At 40.0% G+C, this 23317-nt stretch overlaps 1 protein-coding gene across 1 annotated transcript in view; it reads right to left on the bottom strand.

Annotated features, from left to right (window-relative positions):
* Nucleotides 1–23317, bottom strand: part of PAX3 (paired box 3) — a 95821-nt gene that overhangs the window by 28305 nt on the left and 44199 nt on the right. The window contains exon 5 of the mRNA XM_089916326.1: nucleotides 2650–2855. Within this exon, the coding sequence (XP_089772452.1) occupies nucleotides 2650–2855 (206 nt within the window). The remainder of the gene's footprint in view (nucleotides 1–2649; nucleotides 2856–23317) is intronic.

Genomic DNA, 23317 nt, shown 5'->3' with positions numbered 1-23317 from the left:
CTGAGTTCAGAACTGATCTTCAATCTATCTTAAGGACAGACCCAGTATGTGGGCTTGGCCAGCCAGAGAGGATAAGGACCAGATCCTGGAATATAGTGGGCACTCAGTAAAGGTTTGCCCAAAGAATGGAAGAATGAATGGACCTCACTTTACATTTAAACCAGGTGATCACATAACTATAATAAAAGCAAATAGATTTGATATATGTAATATTTGTAGCATTATTATATATATTATAATACATACACTGTATATATTACCATAAAATAATGTGATATTTATATATACATATATAAATATCATCATGATTTGTGGTCAGCGGTGGTCATTTCTGGGAAGGAGCGCTATATCACAATGTAATAAGCAGAGGGATCGAATAGCTCCAGCTGTAAAACATTTGTGTTGCAAACCCCTGTGTATCTGTGACTCTTCCCTACACTCACCTTTGCACCCACCTCCAGCTCACGCAATCAGTTGCCTACATTCCACCTTTCAAGGCAGTTCTCTCCTTTCCATCCTCACTGCCACTGACCTACTTCACAAACCACTGAAAAGTTTGCCGCTGTCCACGCACCACCCCTAAACTCCACAGAGTGCCTGGTACATAACAAGGATCCCTGAAATGATGAGTGAATAACCTGAGTAGACACGCTTCTGTATGTTATATCTGACATAATCATATTCTCCCCATAATGATAACCAAAGTTAAGAATGAACATTTTCATAAGTACCAAAAAATAAACACTAAGAATACAAAGAGAGCAAATAGATTTTCAAGCAATCATATTCCTTCCTGCCACCCTAGCACTCCCTACCCTTAACCAGATTGAACTATTCACTGTGTTCTCAACACGACTAGAGTGAAAAATGAAAGGTCATCTGATATGCAACTCATGTGCTTCCGACTCTGTGCTTTTGCTCATTATTCTGTATTACCAAAATACTCTCCCAACCTCCCTGTCCAATGAATATCTATCTAAACTCAAAAAGCCATCTGAACCCTCCCTTCTTCATGATCCCCTCTTGTTTACTCCAATAAAATCTCACCCTTTCCTCTTCTCGACTCTCACTGCACTTCAGCTCTCTCTAACGCACTTATCATCTCGCCTTTGTTTTTAAATTATTCATGCGTTTACTTTATTACCCATTAAATACTAGTTCCTTGAGAAATTTGTCTTAATTCATCTTAGTGTTCCTTGGCCTTCCTAGCACTGTGATGATCAGAAAGAAAGTCAAGTTGAAGAAAACAATCCCTCTGACTTGGCTCTGCAGGCTACGAGAGGCTATTCCAAAATAGTCTGTGATAGGAGAGGTAGTTAGATGCTTATGGGAAAGTGTCGATCAATCTGGAGACCACATCAACTGCCTAGTTCGCTGCTGAGTCCCCAGCCTCACTCTAACTATGAACGTCAAGTATCTGGCAATAACATGACGTTTCCAGATAAGGTAACTTCACTCCTGGGGCAGTAAGGGGTTCCAGGATACCCTGAGGCATTTGTAATCTTTCCAACCATGCTTTACTACCTTGAGAAGAAAGTTCATTATTCATAATGAAACATTATTCTATCACTCAATAGAAACATATTACACCAAAGTAGCCTTTCCAGAGGGTTCAGAACACTTCTGAGTTGAAAAGATAATTTAAAATGTTCTTTAAATAATATAGTTACTTGAAATGCTTCTAGACTTAAAGGAAGGGATTTTACCTTATATAACTTTGCACATCTGCATAATTGAAAGGCCATAGGGAGGAAGTGTATGGAATCCAATTACCTCGATCACTTACTAGCTACATGACTTTGGGTAGCTACTTAAATAGTCTGAGTCTCAGTTTCCTCATCTATAAATTGGGGATATTAATAGCACCAACCTAGGGTTTTAATGGTGAGTAAATGAATTGATTCTTATAAAGCATTTAGAACAGTGCCTGGCACAGAGTAACCACTCAAAATTTTGCCATTATCTATGTACCACCCCCAAAGTCTATACAGTGCTTGGTACATAACAAGGATTCCTGAAATGATGCATAAATAATGTGAATTGACACCCTTCTCTGTGATATATCTGATATAATTACATTCTCCTCATAACGACAACCAAAGTCTAAAATAAGAATGTATACTTTCATAAATACAAAAAAAAAATACTAAGAATACAAAGAAAGCTAATTAAATGGATCACAGTTTTAAATCTATACATATAAAACACTTGTATCAACTAATGTGATAGAAAAGAAGCCAAATATAGCCATCACATCAATAAATTTAATTGGACTTATCAACCTATTAAGAGGAAAAGGAAAACTTTCTGACTGGTTAGCAAAGTAATATGTTGCTGTATACCACAGACATACCTTGGGGGAGATGGCGGGGCAGGGGGCAAGGGGGGTTGTTGGCAGGAGGTGCTTGGACCAAGCACATGCAATAAAATGGAAGCGGAGGTCATGATGTCGTTATCACGACACGGCGAAATATGAAGGAAAGAAATGAGAGAGAAAGGAAGAACTTTATAATGTGAGAGGCTGCCATTCACAATGAAGGACCATTCCTGATATAGTTATTTTCTTGGTCTGAAATATGCTTTAGAGAAGAAGACACTCTTGTTTCCTGTGTGGGTTTAAGCAGGACGGGGATGTTTGGACGTCAGTACCTGTACTCGGGCCTCGGTGAGCTTTGCCCTCTGGGCCAGTTCCTCCCTAGTGTAAATATCAGGATAGTGAGTTCTTTCAAAAGCCCGTTCCAGTTCTTCAAGCTGCTCTGCCGTGAAAGTGGTTCGGCTCCTGCGCTGTTTCCTCTTGAGCGGTAAATCTGGCTCAGAGTCGATGTCAGAGCCTTCATCTGATTGGGGTGCCGAGGCTAAAAGCACAGGAGAAAAAAAGTGATCAAATGTGAATCAAAAAACAAGTCTGGGGAGTTCACTGGTGGCTGAGCGGTGAGGATTCAGCACTGTCACTGCCATGGCCCGGGTTCGATACCTGGTCAAGGAACTGAGATCCCACAAGCTTCTTGGAGCACCAAAATATGAAAGAAAAAAAAACCAGTCTGACCAAGCTATAATGATTCAAATCCTAGTCTGAAGTACATTCCCAATGTCCTCCCACTGACACAAAGCCCCTCCTTGCAGTATTACATTATTAAATGGTATTTAATCTCTTCCCCTATCCCATCTCCAAGGCCCCCAGGCAGAAATAATTGCTCTCTGCACCTGTCATTCTAAGCCCATTATGAACTCTTAGAAAGCAGAGACAAGCCTTACTCCATTTTTCTGGCCCATGTCCTTAGCCTTTAATGGGTACTCCGTTCTTGTCTAATAAATGAATCACATTTAATTTGGTTCCTGATCAATCTCCACCAGCCTTTAGACCAGGAAAAAATTTGTTAAAAAGCGATTTTTTTAAATTAATATTCCAAAACTGACTTCGTATCTAAAAAGGCAATAATCGTAAACTGGTGCAGGACTCCTATTAATTTGTAGACTGTACCGCTCCTATAAGAAACACCGTGTTAAATTTACTCTCTCATGGCCAGATATTAGGAAATGCTTTAAGGAGAGTTTAGATATTGTTAATGCAAATCTCAAGAACAGACTCAGGAAGAAGCAGGCATAGTCTACTAAACTGTTTCTCAACAGAAGTTCAGAGTCTGGGTCTGATAGGCTGCTGCTTAGGACCGCTGCCTAGTTTGAGAAGCGCAGTGCAAAATAAAAATGCAGGACCCCCGTGTTCACAAGTTATCACGAATTTCAAGATGGCAACTACAGAGCATAAAACTAAGCACAGGGCCTTCTGCACATGGGGCCCTGAGCGACTGCATAGGCCACACGTCCCTGAAGCCAGCCTTGCTACAGGCCCCCTCCTCACCAAAGCTTGAATTTGCCTGTATGAGCACGCATCAAGGAAGGAGGCCTTCCAGTTTTAGTATGCAGGCGCCCAAGAAACCGGAGGAGGAGTTGGGAAATTAAGTAGAAATTTGCATTAAAAATGCAATTTAGCATCTGTGAGTTGTGACAGCAGAGTACCTGTTGGCCAACAGCAGGTTCTTCAGCTTGAGGATGCACCAGACATAGGGCTCTCGGTAGGAGGGCAGCCCCCTCCCAGAGGCCTGGACCTCAGGACAGTGGCAGAGGTTGTCAGAGGGCTACCAGGCCACAGACTCTTGAGTGTAGCGTGGGAGCCAGAGCACCCTTGCCCCTGAACACATGCAAATGCTCTCAAAACTTCCCAAATAACTGGAGGATCCTCTGGGGAAGAGGCTGAGGTGTGCTGTCAGCAAATGAGGAGAGAAAGCCAGAAAGTTGTAGATGACTAATGTCAACGTCAAGGTCACTCATTTGCACCCTCAGGCTGGTAGAACCTGGGGAAATGCCGGAAGTGCTAGAAGCAATCCTAAAATGAAGTATCTCCTATACTACTAATTCTCTTTTCTCTTAAGCTCAAACTTAATTCTGCCCTATAGAAATTTAAAATTTCATTTTACTTCAGTATAAATTATAAGCTGCCCCAAAAGGTACACGTCCAAAATAACCCACAAATATAATTTTAAGTTTTCTAATATTTTAGTACTTCTACATTTTATTCACATTCAAATACTGTGAAATTAAGAGAGTGAATTAATAATATATATGACAAATCAAAGAAAACCAATACTGGCACATAAAAGCAAAAGGGAATTATAATATGTAATGCTCTACTGTATGTTAGCCATTATGCTTGGCTTTTCAATTGTTATCTAATTTAATGTAAAATGGTCTAATTTAATATAAATCTTATTTTAGGAAATTTTAGTATTAACTGAAAGAAAGAAAAATAGACTTTAAGTATGCTAACACTTTACAGGAGTATTAACATGCTAAGAAATATGTCATTCATTGCATTATAAACTTCAAAAGCAGCCAGTACAACTTACATGTGTATACCTTTAATAAACGTGAACCAAATTAAAAGAACAATAATTTGTGCCTAATTGTAGGGCAGCGGTTCTCAAGCCTCTGGAGCATCAGAATCCCTGGAAAAACCTATGAAAAACCAGATGGCTGTCCGCTCTTCTTATTCCATACGTCTGGGGTGGGCTCTGAGAATACACATTTTTAACACATTCCCTGGGGATTGACGCTGATGTTACTGATCCTGGACAGACACTTTGAGAACCTTCTCTGCAGAACATTTCAGATTAATTATTCGCTTCCCCCTCAAAATTCCCAAGTATATAAAATATTTTCTGTCACAATTTATCCAAAAAATTGCTCCCACCTGTATTTTTTTCAGTTATAAATAATATACTCCCCAAGAAACAGATTACTCATTCCCCTAAGAAGAAAATAAATTTTTATAAAATGTTTTCCTTCCATGCTTCCAGTTTCTGTTGCCCTGACTTTTCTGTCTAAAGTGAATTCAGGTGAAAAACTCAACAGCATTTAAGAACTGACCAAAATCTCTCCTCTGCCTGTGAGAACCTTAAATCTTTGCTTGCACTTTCTCTTACTATGATCCCATTAGGATAATAGTACGTGGAAATTTTCATGTTTCCTTTGGGAGTCTCTGGGGCTAGTAAATCCTCCCAAGTAAATATGATGTGCCATGCACTGTCAGGTCAATTAATCAAAATCATCGCTGGTTTCTGGAGAAAGAGGGCTGCTTAGATGTACAAGTACCAACCAGAGTTAATTCTGAGGGTGAAGACGACTGTTTCACCTTAACAATTAACATCCCCCAGAATAGAAGCTCTATGAGCTCAAGACCCTTCCTTTGCCTTGTTCATTGCTAGAATTACTGCTGGAACATAATAGGTGCTCAATAAATACATGCTGAATGAATAGAAGTACAGAAGAAGAATTAAGTTTTGAACCAAAACTCACTTTTCTGTCACCATTTTACACCTTTAAAATGGAAATTCTGCTCTTTTGAGTCACCCAACTACCATTTATAGACGGGCTTTGGGGCGGGGGTTGTGAGTCCTTGAAAGTTACTTGGAAATTCTTGCAAGTACTTGCATGCCTGAATTTTTCTAGGGAATAATTACCAATTTTTTCAAAGAGGATTGTGATTTTTAAAAAAAGATGAAGAACCACCAACAGTCAGTGATAAACAAGACTCAAGACTATCTGAGTTCAATAGCACAGCCTTTACCACCAAAAATAAATTTTTCTTTAACAAGCTAGCAAATTACTACTTTTATTCCTAGACTGTTTATTCAAAAGCAATCCAAAGGTTCCATCTAACTAGGAAAAACTCCAAATAGCATCATTTTAAAGACACTGAGGAAACGATTTGCCTGATTTTTCTGCTAGAAAATTATCTGAACCAACTGATCATTTTTGACACGATGAAGCCACAACCTTACAAGTCAATTCTAACTTTTCCCCATCTGTAAACTCCAAAAGGATGTGGGCTTTAAAAAAATGTTCAGTCAGCAACCCTAGATTAATCTACCAGCTAGGAAATAAATACTAGCTCTTTCTAAAGATGGAAACACTACCATTTTTTATACTACTCAATAGAATTAAAATGTTTTTTGTGTTTTTTTTTTAATTTATTTTAATTTTGGCTGCGTTGGGTCTTCATTGCCGCGTGCAGGCTTTCTCTAGTTGCGGTGAGCAGGGTCTACTCTTCGTTGCAGTGCACAGGCTTCTCATTGCGGTGGCTTCTCTTGTTGCGGAGCACGTGCTCTAGGCAGGTGGGCTTCAGTAGTTGTGGCTCACAGGCTCTAGAGCGCAGGCTCAGTAGTTGTGGCGCACGGGCTTAGTTGCTCCACGGCATGTGGGATCTTCCTGGACCAGGGCTCGAACCCGTGTTCCCTGCATTGGCAGGCGGATTCTTAACCACTGCACCACCAGGGAAGCCCTAAAATGTATTATTTACACAGAACATGGTTCACAATAATGTCCTAAATTTGAATCATTCAGTTTTTACCAAAAACAAGTCTAAAACTTAAATCCCATTTTAATAGCACAAATTAAATCAATCCGTTGAAGTTCTATTTTACATATTTAACTTTACTCAAGATACTGGAACAAATTCGATACTAGATACCAAGTATCTAATCTTGCTAAATATTTCAGCAAAGTAAAAACAAGGCCTTTCTTTCAGACAGCTTGACAGAAAGAAATTATTTTTTTTTCTGTGAATAATATTTAAGCTATGACTTGAAAACTACAAGCAGTGTTAGCAAGACAGTTATCTAAATGTTAATAAATTGCCAGGATATAGCAACTAGATTAAATATAATTTCTTCAGTCTATTTATACTGTCTGGCCTTAATTTTTTTTTTTTTTTTTTTTTCTTCGGTACGCGGGCCTCTCACTGTTGTGGCCTCTCCCGCTGTGGAGCACAGTCCCCGGACGCACAGGCTCAGCGGCCAGGGCTCACGGGCCCAGCCGCTCCACGGCATGTGGGATCTTCCCGGACCGGGGCACGAACCCGTGTCTCCTGCATCGGCAGGCGGACTCTCAACCACTGCGCCATGAGGGAAGCCCTGGCCTTAATATTAGAGGGAGACTTTCATACATTTAAGTTGCTCAGTCACATTCTACACCTGCCTTCACAAAGTTTGCTTTACTGTTCTTTAGAGATATTGTCCCCTAATTTGAAATTCCAGAATAGTTCTCATAAGAAAATCCATATCAATACATAATACATGGTCCTTTAAGTGGAGATTTTGTTGTTTTAACTGCATAAAAATTCTCAGATTTTATCCTAATCCATATTCTTATCAGACTTTGAAAGTTTTGACTCTATTACCAAAACCCCTTCACAATCCATTCTCTGACTTATACATTTGTTTAACTCAATGTCACCAATGAACCTGGAGCAAACATTCCCAAGAGGTGGAGAATTTCTCTCCTTTCCTTACGTAACCACACAAAAACCCGTGAAGTAAATACTCACCCCAGAAAAAGGAAAGATTCAGAGAGGTTATTCAGGTCACACAACTTGGAAACTGGGATTTGACCCAGGTTTATGGGACTTCAGAGAACTCTCTCTCATCTAGCCTGGAGTGTTCTAAATAGGTGTTGAGTTTCTTTATCACACACACACATACACACACACACACACAAACAGTCCCCTTTTGAAGAGGAATACCGGAAACACACCAAAACAGGAATCCCAATGTAAATCATTTAGCTGATTGCCACTACTATTCTTATTTGTCCCAAATTTTCACAACTTCTTAGAACCAAATGAAATTGACAGAAATACAACAGTTTAATCAATATTATATGCCAAATCAATTTCCCAATTGAATTTAATTCAACAAATATTTATCGAATTCTTTATATATTCAAAGTATAGATGTTCAACAACAATAAAACACTAAGAAATGGATCAATTTTCCTAGATATTGAATGAATTTAAGAAATTAAAGCAGTCAGTCTGACCATGTGCAGTCTCCATTAATAATCATCACAGACGCTCAGTTCTAAGATCCAGGGTCAATAGGGAAAATACTACTGTTCACAAGCAGTTGAACTGATCACTCTGTTTATATCTTTATTAAAGTCTTCTTTTTTGATATTAAAGGCACCTTAGTGAAAGGATATCAAGAGCTGTAAAGTAACGTCAAATTCTTTTTAGGCAAAAGCATAGGAATAAAAACTTGAAATCTGTTGGGATACTCACAAGTTGTTCAGCAGAAACCTCAGCGTGATCACCGGGAAAATGTCACCTCTCACCCAGGTGCCTGAGTGTCTCAACTCAGTGCTTTATTCTTAATTTTCAAAGAAGCTCATTCCTTCTTTTTCTACGTTAAGCTAATTCTAGGTCTTAGGAGCAAAATTTTTAGTTATCCCAATCATCTCACATCAACTCCCCAAATCAACCTTGGGAAAATGGACATTTTCTGCTTAAAGAGAAAAAAAAAAAGATCAAGCATAGGCAACAATCATACCCCATAGGATTACAAATTCTTCTTTCGGAAACAAATCAAACTGGGAGGAGAAGGCAGGAGTATTACCACCAGCGGACCAACCATGAAGTTTAATTAAAGAAGGAATTACAGAATTAGAGAGTATGTCTTTGTCCGTTAACCCCTTGTGACCTCTTCTATAGCCTCAGGAAATATTTCATCCTAGTTAATGCTATTATACATGAGATCTTACCTCAATTTTATAGGGATTTAGTCACGTGGAATTCTATAATTATTGGTTTCCAGACAAGTATAATTCAGAGATGGGAGACGGGCAAAAAATGGAGAACCAAAATCATTCACAAGCATGCATTTGGCACACTGTCTTTCTTCTCAGCAAGACTTTTCATTTGAATAATTAAAGAATCAAAACATGACAACCATTTAAACTCTATGTTTTCCCCAGATATAACACAATGCAATTTACAGACACGGGAGGAGGTGGGGGGAATCTCTCTCTGCAGGTTTTGAGGCTGAACTTCCTTGGTCAACTGTCATTTATTCTAAGACAGCCTCAGACCAAATCAGATGGTCATCCCATCTGTACTAACCTTTCCGAGCAAAACCTGTCAGCGTCGGCACTCAAAGCTATGTTTCACCGATGAAAGAACAAGATAAAAATAAAAATCGTGCCTAAGAGCCCCACAAGGTGGTTTCACCCTGTATCAGACAGCATGAAGGTATTTCAGAAGTATATCCCATGAGGTCTTTAACGGGTCAACTTGAAGTTGGATGTACTTACTTGGCTAATTGTAGAATGTCTCCTGTGTTTGTGAGTTTTACCATTCAACACGAAGGGGACAATGGGACAACTAACTGTTTTCTGATCTGAAATAGCCCTTTTACACTGAGAGAGATGTGAATGACCTCTCTCGTGTTTACTCGGGTGAAAATCAGGAAGAGTCTGATATTCCCTCACAGACCCAGAGTAAATGACAAATGACACTTTCCCTTTGTGATCTTTGGGATTTTTGTTGACTTATTTGGAGGCTTTTGTTGGATCCCAAGAAATGGCCTGTGGCCGAGGCCTATTCTACCGATTTCCACGCTCCATCTGTGGAATCCATCAATGGAGCGTTTACCCTCATTCAGGGCTCTGACACCTGCCTGGCAGGGAGCAGCAGACACAAAGAAAGCCGGAGTGGATGAGAAAGGGGAGGTTGGGTGTTTTTTTTTTTCCAGAGGAGGGAGGAGGGGGGAGGTTGAAATGGAAGCACAGTAGGGGTTAATCCAAGCCAGTTGAGAGACTTCAGCACCTGGAAGCTTCTCTGCCACATTAATTCACAAGCTAAGAAGTAATCGGCCACATTATATTTTTTAATGTTTTTAAATTGTATATACGTCAAGAGAAGGAAAAAAGAAGAGACCCCGCTGAAAGGAACAAACCAAAGATTTACAACAAAATCCTAAAGTAGATCTAGAAAGCGTGTGTGACCTAACAAACTCAAGCTATCTAATGAACTTTCCAGAATTCCTAACTCAGAACTAGGTTTTGAGTAATTGTGACCATGATCGTTGATAAACTAGGAGAGATAGTTTATAACCTGATCAGTGGCCTCTTGGCGGGTGGCGGAGGGGGGGGGGTCAGGGGGGTCTTGTTTTGCTTTTATTGCCTCTACAACTTCTCCCCCAATTTGCCAGCCCAAAAATCTTTAGCAAGTGCAAAAAAAAAGCAGGATAGTGTATGGCAAGAATATTCTGGGCTCTCTCTCGGAAAGGCTCTTTTAAGAACTCTAAATCTAATTAAGACCCTCCAGCCATTCACCTACTCTCGTTCCCGCCCAGCAGTCCCCATCTGGGGGCTGCAGAAATGTAACGCCGGTCCCCTCCCCTCTGACCCAAGCCCTTCCCTCGGAAGCCGCCTTCTCACAGCACGGGGTCATTAGAAGGAAAATAAGCTCCTGCCAGGTTGGTGCTAATCAAAATAGCGCAAATAAACCCTGACACTCAACAACTCCCTGAGTCCCTGCTGCCCTGGGAGGAGAGTACAGATTGGTTATGAATATGGCCGGCCGCGGGGGCAGTCCAGGAGGGCCGCGTGTGCTCCAGGGCCCTAGAGTGACTTGAAATGCACAACATGGACCATTGGGTGTTTATTTAAGATAAGGGCTGACAAGCAGAGGCTGGCTGAACGGCCAAGCTGCCTCCGAGGCAATGAGCTGCGTGGCCCTAAAGACCTCGGATCCTGCGGTTCTAATAACATTGAATTTCAGGTGCGTGTTGGATCTCTATCCACGTTACACTGAGGAAATGTAATCCGGTGGAGTTCCCTCCTAACAGCCACTACCTGACCATTAGTCACTTAAAAGGCCTCCTTTGTAACAACACAGCTAGAAAGAAAGGCTATTTCTCCTTCACTTATTGCAGCCCCGCTAGTGATTATTTTTAGTAGCTGTATTCGTTGACGTGTTTAAGTAAAAACATGTTTGTGCCCTTTCTTTTCCCCGACACAAGCAACATGTTGCATAAAGGAGCCACAAAATCCCAACCAAACTGCTGTTTCAGCACCTCCTTCCAAAGGCATAAAGTGAAGAAGGAATCATTACTACTTTGGGGGACCCTGACAGTGACCCAGATTAACCCAGTGGCTTCTTAAACCCTTTATTTTGAGATTTACATGTGTGTAACAAGAATCCTTTTAACGAAATGAATCTCTCTCATCAAGCAAAGATGAAGCCACACTTCCCTACCTGACCCCTGCAAATGATTTCTACTCACAAATATTTGTTTTAAATGGCTTTTTGAAACTTCGTGGTAACCACCACCGGCGTGTTTCAAAGAGAAAAAAAGAGGAAAGCCCCAAGAAAATGTGTTGCTATTCAATTAGGAAAACTGATCAGTTAACTAATTAGTCAGCTAACAGCATTCTAAGAATAGTCTCCCCTGATAAGAACTTTCCTCCCTCAAGAGCTTAAAAGTCAGTCATAATTAAAATTAAGAGCCAGAGCTCTCTCTGTGCTAAAGTCTCCGTGTCTCTAAAAGCAGTAAGCTACGTTTTGGTTTACTGGGATTGGATTGCAGGGAGCAAAGAAAGGTAATTTGCACACTGAAGGGGAACAGGAAAACAGTAGTTCTTGTGAAAGGAAAAGGGCCAAGTGACTTTTATTTACAATTGCCAAAAGAGAGGCCATTTATTGACCATATGTGCTACAATTGCCCTCTTATCACGGGCTGGCCATCATGTCCTTTGGGAGCTGTTAATGAACTGGGTAATTGAGCTGCTGACATGTGTTACCAAAACAAAACAATAGGAAGAAGAGACAAATGAACATTTTATTTGCCAATCAGAGTAGGTTCAGCTTTTCAGGGAGCTGCAGCTAAGTAACTGACTGAATACATAAAACAGTGCATTGAAAGCAAGCAGATGCAGACACAATAATAGTTAACTGACAGCTTATGGCCCATCTGTGCTTAACATTTTGTTAGAGAAATTACTTGACTTGCTAAAGAGACAAGTCATACATCTGCCCCAAGTGCTGCATTATAAGAGATAAATCATCAGCTAAACTGTTTCATGACAATGAAAATGACAATGCTTATTAACAGTTATGCTGGGATATTTTGTCAGCACAGCTTGACACAGTTATTACTTACTAAAAATGTGACAACTCATAGATATTCAATGGAATTGAGTTAGGAAAGAAAATCAGGACACAGCAAACAATTTGAAAGAACAACAGGCATTTTTAATCTCTCAGGATTAAATATGCATTTCTAAGATGTTATGTATGAAAAGAATAAATCCATGAAATAGAACATAAGATCATGTTCCATATAGTAATTATATATCTTTCTTCCATTTACACCTTATTTATGCACAACTGTAGAATATTGGAAATGCTCTCGCTCTGGGTTGCTAACCACTAATATCACCAATGATATCAGTCTAAGAAATAATTGTGGCTAGCCATTTTACTTTCCCAAACATACCTTCTTTTCCTCCTTTGGGAAAATATTTCTCTAATAGGGAAAGAAAAACCATGTTGCAAAACACCCACTTTATGAGGAGATTTAGCTTATGTTTTTGTTACTGCATCTGAATTGATACCATATTTTTTGGTCCAAGTGTTGTTCATCCACTGCCATGTAGAACAACTTAATTTTGAAATCATTTTTATGTAAACTGGTTAACTAGAGGCAGAACATGGATCTCTCAAAGCCCTTCTTGTGATAGTTCCTTCAACATTCTGGCAAAATCACCTCCATAATAGTAATAATGATATAAGAAAAGCTGCTCTTCACTGATTTACTGACAGCTTACTATAGCCAACCACTGCTTCCAGCGTTCTTTATGTGCATTTTCTTTCATCCCTATTGGAGTATTGTCATCCCCATTTTACAGATGAGAAAAAATGAGGTCTCAAGAGTAATGTAACCTACCTGATCAATGAAAACTAAGAGAGGCTACCCAAATATAAGATCAATGAGTAACGTTGTTTGAGGAACAGGTCGGTTAAACCACTGATGTGGGTTGAAAAAAAAAGGTCAGTATCGTCACATTTTTCTTCCAAGTCACAGTCAACCCTATAAATCCGTTGCGAAAACATGACCATAAAAGGTGAGTGATATTTTCCATGGTGGTTGGTGTATGTGAAATTATGTTACATACAGTTACTAAGAAAGAATTCTGGCTATGAAACTCATACCTTAACTATATTTACAGAGCTTTAAATAAGACACAGTTGACAAAGAACCACCCTGCCTTTATTTTCCACTATCGAATATTTTTGCTATTGTGTGCATCAGTCATTGAAAAGTCAACAAATAAACTAAGGCTGAATATATAAAAGAGGTGACCAGTTACACACAGAGCCTTTCAGCAGGTAGAAAACAAAAGAATGCTTTTGCCACCCTTATGAAGACAAGATAACCCAAGACACACAAAACCTAAACAACTAAACTTTGTCAGGATTAGCATGACTTGGAGATGTTTGGAAAGGAGAAGAAAGGCAGATTAAAGAAGAAAGTTAAATACTACACTTTTTGTGCCAGAAACCAACCAAAGGAGTTAAGAAGATAAATGACTAAGAGACCTGAAATACCAAAGCAAAACATTTACAGAATTTCAGAATCAAAGGAAGCAACTTTTGGCCAGTCCCTTCATTTTGCAGTTGAAGGTCAGAAAGAGCAAGTAGGGTTGCCCCAAACCACACATCTTTCAGTAAACATTTACTGAGTGCCTACGATTTGGCTGGTATTGTCCTTGGCACCAGGCATGCAAATATGAATAATGTATGGCGCTTAAACTAAGAAAGTAAAACTCAAATCACCTAACTTCCCTCTCCAGTGCTCTTCCCAGTGAATCAAAGTAAAGTATCACTATATACGGAAGATAATCCAGCCATGCCCTGCAGCAACAGGAAGATTAAGTGGTCTCTCAAGGCTGAAAAACCTGGATACATTATTTACTAAGTAACAGAGCCATAGATTCTGTGTGCCTGTGATCTTTAATACAGAGATCAAATTAATACATAAATGCTTTAACTGACACCTCCCATATGGTATTTCAAGATTGTTTCTTTGCTTTTCATTTTCTATTGGGTTCCAAAAGGAAGAAAAGAGGCAGTACGGGAAGCTTGTTTTGAAAATCCAAATCTTATCTGGGTCAATTATTGCTTGTTGGAAGATAGAAAGAGGTAATAACTGAACATAAATGAAAGAGGAAACTTTTCCTGGAGGCAAAAGAGAAGGCTGAGCTTAATTCTCCCTGGCAAACGCATTAGTAGCAACATCAAGGTCATCATCAGAAATCACTCATGGGAGACCTACTGTGCAAGTAGTACTTTGCTAGAGGCCGGGAGGAAAGGGATAATGAAGAAGAGAGTGGGATTTCTCTCCTTCATCCTGCAGAGGTATGATGCTCAGACTTGGAAGGTTGGCTTCCAAATTAGTGTCATATCCCACCAGAGGACCCCAGGAGGAACTGGCAAACCAGTCGAGATGACTAAGCAGATAATGGTAAATGATACATCACTGTCCTTAGTTAGATAGGGATGGCTGATTTTTGAAATTTTGTTTTCTTCTCTTTGCATCTAAGCAACGGTCACCGTTGGATTCGGAAGAGATGATACCAAAGGTTTGGACGAACAAAGCAGTAAGCCATGGTAGAAGACCCCCGGCTCTAGAGACAAGCCATCTACTTCAAACGCCCACCTGGCCACTTCCTCTCTGATTTGGGGCAAGCTGCTTAACCCTCTGAGTCAGTTCTTTCATTAGTAAAATGTGGTTTAAAACACATGCTTCAAAGACTGGTTTTAAGGAAAGAAGTGTTTGTGAAGTACAGAACAGCTCCTGATGTACAATATATCCTCCGAAAATGTAGCCCTCTGCATCCCTTCACCTTCATATTATCCAACCCCACCGGGCATGAAAAAAAAAATACCATGATAAAAATGCCCTCTAAGTTCTAAGACTCAGAGAGAAAAACAATCACCAAAACTTTGAAGATGTATGTAGAATTTCCGGATTTTGCGAAATAAGAGCATTATCCTGTCTCTCATCTGCTTCCTCTTCTGAAGATCCTGCCCATAATCAGCCAGTATATACATATCCACTTACAAAGGATATTCAGTTCTTGCTCCATTTCCAATTCCCTTAAAAATCTAAAACGTAGCCCAGGATACTCTACTCCTCCTGGCCCAGGGCACGTGTCTGTGCTGTGGGATCAATGGTTATGGTAGCTATGAAAGTAAATAAATCCTGTGCTCCCAAATACCTCAAGACTTAAACGAGAAGGCTGAGCTTAACAAAAGTCAGGCAAACAGCCTAAAAGAAATTAAGTATACTTGACCTCTCCTTTATGCCAACATTCATTTCGATTTCCATGGGGAAGAACTTTGAGTACGTTTGCTTGGAGGCAAATTCTCATCTTCAATTTTGTCTACTGATATGAATCTATATAGGCAAAATGAAGCATAGTTTTGACCAATTCACTATCTTCTCATTTTGATTAGTGGCCACAACCAATGTGAATAGGTCAGGTACCCAACTCTAGAAAAGAAAAAAAAAAAAAAAATTCAAGAACTCCTTCAAAAGCAGGCTTCTATGTGAATTGTTGGGCAATTGCCTTTCCTCTCCACATTAGCTTTCCAGGAACTATCTTGCAGAGCTGGAAGGAAATGAATAAGGAAGTTTTAGGTAGGAGAGAGTAAGGGAGGGGAGGACAGAAGAGGAAAGAACAGAAGAGAAGAGGGTCAACTTTCCTTCCTCATGAAGAAGAGTAATAACACAATAAGTGATTTCAGAGTTAGTGGGTTGACCCCAGGCACTCCTTTCTCCAAAAGGCTCTGATGACAAGTCTTGTTGAGTTAGGAATGCCTGCTCGGACAGAATGGGGAGGGCAGAGGGTAAGGGTCTGAAAATGTGTCCTGATCTTCGGCAGCTTTGAATAATTTAAGGACCCTCCTGGATGCTGACCAAATGTAGTCCTACTCATCCTTCCCACCCACACCAGCCAGTAATTTTAACTGGAAATCACCCCATCAATATGTAAGGATAATGCCAGCATTTAAAGACTATGTTGCCAATTTAGTTCAAAGTGAAGCCCTACTCTTCGTCACCCAATTGTAAGTTTATTCCTAAGAAGAGTTTCTTGGACAAAATACATTTCTTATTTTGTTGTGGATTTTTGACTTTACATTATAAAGGTAAATTACATTATAAAATAAAATTTGAGCAGTGTCTAAAATTAGAGATCAGATTGTATAAATGGATGGGTGGACGGATGCATAGATGGATGGATAGATGGATGCATGAATGTGTAGATGGATCAAGAGAGAGATATAGATTGGCCAATCTCCTTTACCGTATTTCTTTCCATTCTTTTGTTCCATGTATATTATTAACGAAATATAAGTTTTTAATAAAAACCCTCTCTTGGGCTTCCGTGGTGGTGCAGTGGTTGAGAGTCTGCCTGCCGATGCAGGGGACACGGGTTCGTGCCCCGGTCCGGGAAGATCCCACATGCCGCGGAGCAGCTGGGCCCGTGAGCCATGGCCGCTGAACCTGCGTGTCCGGAGCCTGTACTCCGCAACGGGAGAGGCCACAACAGTGAGAGGCCCGCGTACCGCAAAAAAAAAACAACAAAAAAAAAACCCCTCTCTTGATTAGCTACACAATTAAAAAGTAAATAAATTTTTTTCCTCCAGCAAGTATTCAAATGAATTTGTTGTTTTAGAATAACAACAAAATTGTTTGGTTGGTAGTATTGTTGATATGTAAAAATTTCACTTGAGTTCTGAGGTTATGTAGGGTGCTTCCAATTTGCTCATCGAAACTTGTAGATACATTTTTTTTTTTTTTTTTGCGGTACGCAGGCCTCTCACTGCTGTGGCCTCTCCCGTTGCGGAGCACAGGCTCCGGACGCGCAGGCCCAGCGGCCACGGCTCACGGGCCCAGCCGCTCCGCGGCATGTGGGATCTTCCCGGACCGGGGCACGAACCCGTGTCCCCTGCATCGGCAGGCAGACTCTCAACCACTGTGCCACCAGGGAAGCCCTTGTAGACACATCTGAATGTACAAATATAAGCATTTGCCCATGAGGACCGAGATAAATGACGTGTATTCACATTGCGTTCACACGTGAATGCAGTTATGCAATTCATTCAAACAAGCACTGAAGCCACTGTCATACATCTCTCTCTCCACTCTCACAGTAAATAAGCCAAAGTTTTAAGAAAGCTTGTCAAAGGCCTGAGTCATCAGAGGTGGTTGTCCTTACTGACCACTCCTCCCAAATCCTCATCCCCATTTCCAACCATGATGCAATTGAGTAAGAGGGGGCCCTTAAAATGCTGTCTTCTTCCTGGTAGAAGAAGCCAGAGCAGGATCAGTGTGTGAATGTCTGAGCATAAGATGGGCATAAAGAGAGACAGTGGCTAGAAAAGAAAACCAACAGGAGAAAACCAACTGAAACAGAAGATGACGTTCCAGGTAACTAACAATGTAAATTGCAGGGGGAAAATTAGGAATATTGTTTAAAATATTTTTTCCACTATTTGCTAGAGATGTTCATGTTTTGTATTAAATGCACTGCTTAGCACAGAATTTTTAAAGCTGGAAATTACTTTAAAAATCATCATGATTTACCTTACTGATAAAAAAATAATAACTGAGTCCCAAATGAATGAAATGGTACCTGTATCATCATGTGGCTTGTTAGTGACAGAGTTAAATCTCAAACCTAAGTCTTCAAATTCTAAATTATGGTTCTTTTCTCTGTATCACACTATCAACTCATAATTTTCTGTGGATCTGTGGGTGAAGTGACTTCTATTTTCTGATCAACTACGGTAGGTAGAAAACTTCTCCCAGATGCACTGAATCCAAAAATTAATGAAATGAGATGAAGCACTTTGGGCTCAAATTGGGCTCAGATGGAAAAAAATATCTAGCATCTCAACCATTATATGTACATTTAACCATTATATGATTCTGCTTTTTTCTGATTATTAAAGTTCTTTACCTCATTATATCTTTGTAACAATTCTGTGAGTTAGAAATTAGTATCCTTGTTTTTCAAATGAAGTTGATACTCAGAGGGTTTAAAAGGACTTGCCCAAAGTCTCAGCAAGCCAATAAGCTTCCAGAATTAAGGAGATAATCACCAATCTTCACTCTAAAATGCATTGGAATGATTTCTAGATCATCTATTTCTTAGTATCATTCACAAATTTCTTTGCTCAAGTAACATGTATATTCAAATACCAAGCACTAACAACCAATTTTTACAAGAAATAATGACTAATATATTCCTGAATAAATCAGCTTCAAAATGTAGAAAACTATTAATGAACATGTACACGAATATCTACAAAGAGCTCACCAAGTGGAGTTTAAAGTTTTCATTGGACTGAAACAAATCCACTTCCCAGAATCCCTTGTGCTTACCAAAATGGACCAAGGATTGGTCATATCTTGACTTTGCCACCTTAACCACTGTCTGTTCTACCACCTTTCTGCCCATCTTTACACAATGTCAGGTCTCAAAACCCAGTTCCACAAAACCTTCCCTGAACCTCCCAATCCTAAATACCCCTCCTTTCTCTGTACTGCAGGAGCACTTATCTTTTCCATTCCATCGACACTTTTCCTTCCTAATTGAACTATTGACTAAACTTTCAGGTCAACTCTTTTGCAACCACACATTTCTCTGACCACTTCCTCAAATGTGTATAAATTTAGTTGTATGTCCCAGTGGTGCCTTTTCATTTAAAGGGTAAAGCAGTCAGAGGTCAGCAAACCAACTAATAAGTTTATACAGACAAATCTAACAAATGCAAACACCGCCTTACGAAGAGCAGGTTTTGAGGGAACTTGGTTCTTTGCTTGCCAGTTGAGTAGTTGTGCAAGCGACAAATGAGAGGCCATTTGAAGGGAAACTGCTTTGTGTGTCAAAGTTCAATGGTTATTTAGACTGCTCTGATGCTGAGGAATTCACAAAAGAAGAGAAATTGACAGATGGTGTCATGGCTTTATCACAAAATAAGGAAAGAATAATTAAGAGAAGCATGGAGACCACTCTATCTCAATTTTTCACAGAATTCCAGTTAATTTTGGAGGCATCCAAATGCCAGAAATAAAGAGACTCTTTCTTGGCTTCAGTGGTTACCAGTGAGAGAAAGTATATGAAAGTGTTTTGTAAACTGTAACATTCATGTAACATATGTATTTTTGTCTTCGTCATTACCACCATATCATCGTTATTATTGTAATAGATAACACAGCACCAAACTTTATTAGCCAACATTAAATTAAAGCCTTTCACTTTCTACAGAAAATAAAAAATATGAGTGTATGAGGTTCTTTTCTGATAGCTTACGATATCTGCCCTTCTTTTTCTCAAATATCCTGATTTTTTTTAATACAGGAAGACAACAGCAATGTCATTCCTGTCTCAGCTTCATGCCCCTTTCCCTGAGAAAAATCTTTCCTTTCACAATGTCTTCTTCAGTCTTAGGCCTTAGGGAAGATTTACTCTCAAATCCCAGAATTTGACATATCTCCCAACAAAGGTGTTTTTCTTTTCCCCTTCCGAAAAGGTTTAAGTAAGTCCCAGCCTGCAAATACAGAGCCAGAAACAGATCTAGGCTTTGTGGGGTGTGAAGCTTTTACAATTTGGGGGGACAGAGTTCTTTAAAAATAACCCACAAAACTAGCTTATTTTTGCCTATTTTACAAAATCACATGACCATGTGACACATTTTGAGGGCCCTTTGCAAGGATTTGGAAGGACTCCTCGCCACTAAGGGATCTGAAGTTAGCTTCACTGTAAATCCACTTTTGCTCATAAACCTCTGGTAAAAGCAGAGAGGCCCTAAGTGCAGTGCACAAGAGAAGGACACTTTTTCTACATCCACACTTCTTGCCATGAACATAGGGTAAACATCCCTAAACAACAGCAATGAAGCCCAGTTTACCCCCCAAATAGCAGGAACAGACAAGTCAATCAATACTCATGATTGTAAAGTTCTTTCATGGGGACATGGGGTTTCTTCCTCAATTCCAGTGAAATCAGCCTTCAGGGGCAGCCACTTCATCAGCCTGTGAGCAAAGCCCATTCTATAAACTATAACAGAGCCATACGGTCATGGATATTACAGAGAACCTCATGATAAGTACAGAAAGCCATCTTGCTTTGTTTTCAAACCTTAAAGAAACGTCTTGGGAATCTGGGGCATGTCCTGGGTAGGGATCTCGTGAGGCTGCTGATACCCTCATGAAATCACCACCATGAGTGTGGTTCTTCCATGTGCTTATTCCTTACACTCATTAGCCTCAAAGGGAATACAATTCAAATGACTTGTGAATTATTATTTAAATATTTTTTCTGCAATGAATATGTGTTACTTTTATAGTAATGGAAATAGTTCCAGTATTGAGAGGTAACCCAAAAAAACTTGGGTATTTTTATGAGAATTTGCAAACAACCTTGAGTCAATTCAATGTTTTAACCAGCACGTGAAATCTTTTGGTACCTAAAAGGTGACACTACTAGCACCCTCTTAAACTTGAAAAAACTCAGAAAAATAATCATAAACACAACTAAAAATTCTATGCATGTTAATTAATATTGTCACATCTTGCATGGGAAATGCTGGCACCACAGAAACTGGAAAAAATTATTATGAAAAGAAAGAGGGAGGACTTCCCTGCTGGTTCAGTGGTTAAGACTACACGCTTCCACTGCAGGGGGTGTGGGTCTGATCCCTGCTTGGGGAACTAAGATACCACATGCTGCACGGTGCAGTCCAAAAATAGAAAAAATTAAAATTTTTTTTTTAAAAAAGAAAGAGGTACTTGCACCAGATTTAGGCCAGATATAATACTCTAGAAATTGATGTGGAAGAAATGGGGCTATTACAAAGTTACAAGGAAAAAAACTGGTTGGCTGTTTCAGGCACAAGTGCCTTATAATTTCACTTAAATATTACCTTGCATTTCTTCTTTAATTGCATCTGAAGATATGGCTTCATTCTCACCTGAGGTTTCTGAATTCTGAATATGTTATAGGACCTCACACAGTTTTACCCCAAATAACTCATTCAAGACTAAGTTTCTTTATATTTCTTCACTTTAGATCAAGCACTAATTTTCACTGACCTCAGTAGTTCTAATACATTACCATCTGAGAAAGATTTCTTAAAGATGAAATTTTGCCAAGACTCCACGAAATTGAAAATGCACTTTGCATTTAAAGGACCATCTATCCCATCACTTCAGTTGTCTACTAGAAGTGTTCCACTTTGAGGGTATAACCAGTCTCGGATGAATGAGGAAGGACTGTCAACACCCCATCACATGCTTTGCAACAGAACCAGATGTTGCCAACAGAACTCTAATAATGGGAATCTCCACAAACATAGATGTGGCAATAGGAGATAAAATAATACTTCCAAATTGGAGATGTAATGGTCTATAGCAGGGGTCAGCCAAACACGACCTACTACCTTACCTGTCTTTGCATGCCCTGTGATCTAAGGATGGTTTTTACATCCTTAAAGAGTTGAAAAAAATTAAAAGAAGAAAAACATCAATGCATGAAAACTAAATGAAATATTAGTGTCCATAAATAAAGTTTATTGGAACATAGCCATGCCTATTAATTTATCTATGGCCACATGCTACAAAGGAGTAGTTGTGACAGAGACCAGTGGTCCACAAAACCAAAAATATTCCCTATACAGTCCTTTATAGAAAAAGGTCTATACGACAGTACCTGGTCTATACAATAACCAACATCTTATGGGTACTTATTACACACCAGGTACCATGTCAAACATTTTTACTTGCTTCTGTTCATCTAATCTGCAAATTAACACTATTCCCCATTTTATGGATGAAAAAAACTGAGGCACAGAAAGAGTTACTTAACTAGTACGAAGTGGAAGTAGATTTGACATAATAACTTTCTCAGGTAGATGCTTGTGTTTATGAATTCTGTGCCAAATTTCATCCTCACATTCCCTGTCACCCCCAAAGCCCACCACCACTTGCATCACCCAGGGGTAGGCAAAATATAAAACACAAACTCTCATTTTTCCCTAGCGCGATGCAAGTCCCAATCCCTCTGCAGTATGCATGGAGGGATGCCTTATCCTATCTCCAGGGATGAATGAAGCCAGGGTTGTGGGGGATTTTTTCCCGTGAGGACCCATGTCCCTGTAATGTTACTCAGCTTTACAGAACAAGTGCCAAACTTCATTCATGAATTAATCACACCCAAGAACCAAAGTTATTACTCAGTTCACAAGCAGATAGAGAACCAGGAAACTCTTTTAATTGATCAACTTTCCCAGATGGTTTGAAGTCTTGCACCTATGGTTACTTTAGCTTAATGTTGACCTTGGCTTTGACTTCAGACTATTGGATTGTCTTGGATCTCCACATGAACTCAGTGACCTCTGACACAAGCCACTAGCTACACCCACAGAAATGCTAGAACCATAGTTGTCACCTGACTCCCCACTCCTATGTCCCGATGCCCCATACACAACTGGCATCCTTTTTATCTAAGTGGCCACCACCGGGGCAGCAAATTTACCTATTTGGTAAACAAGGAAGCTAGAGGCAGCACACACACACACAAAAAAAGAACTGGTATTTTACTCCCAGGATTCTATTCTCAACCCAGCCCTTCAGCTGGGCAAACAGTTGCCTAAATTGTATTCACCATCTGTTAAGGGGTAATAAGAATCCATAGGCGGGGCTTCCCTGGTGGCGCAGTGGTTGGGACTCCGCCTGCCGATGCAGGGGACGCGGGTTCGTGCCCTGGTCCGGGAAGACCCCACGTGCGGCAGAGAGGCTGGGCCCGTGAGCCATGGCCGCTGAGCCTGCGCGTCCGGAGCCTGTGCTCTGCAACGGGAGAGGCCACGGCAGCGAGAGGCCCGAGTACCGCAAAAAAAAAAAAATAAGTATCC

This window comes from Delphinapterus leucas, chromosome 8 (genome assembly GCF_059928025.1).
Source record: "Delphinapterus leucas isolate spDelLeu-1000000601 "Yukka" chromosome 8, BTC_Dleu_Yukka2, whole genome shotgun sequence".
NCBI lineage: Eukaryota > Metazoa > Chordata > Mammalia > Artiodactyla > Monodontidae > Delphinapterus > Delphinapterus leucas.
This window is presented reverse-complemented; position numbering and strand designations above follow the sequence as displayed.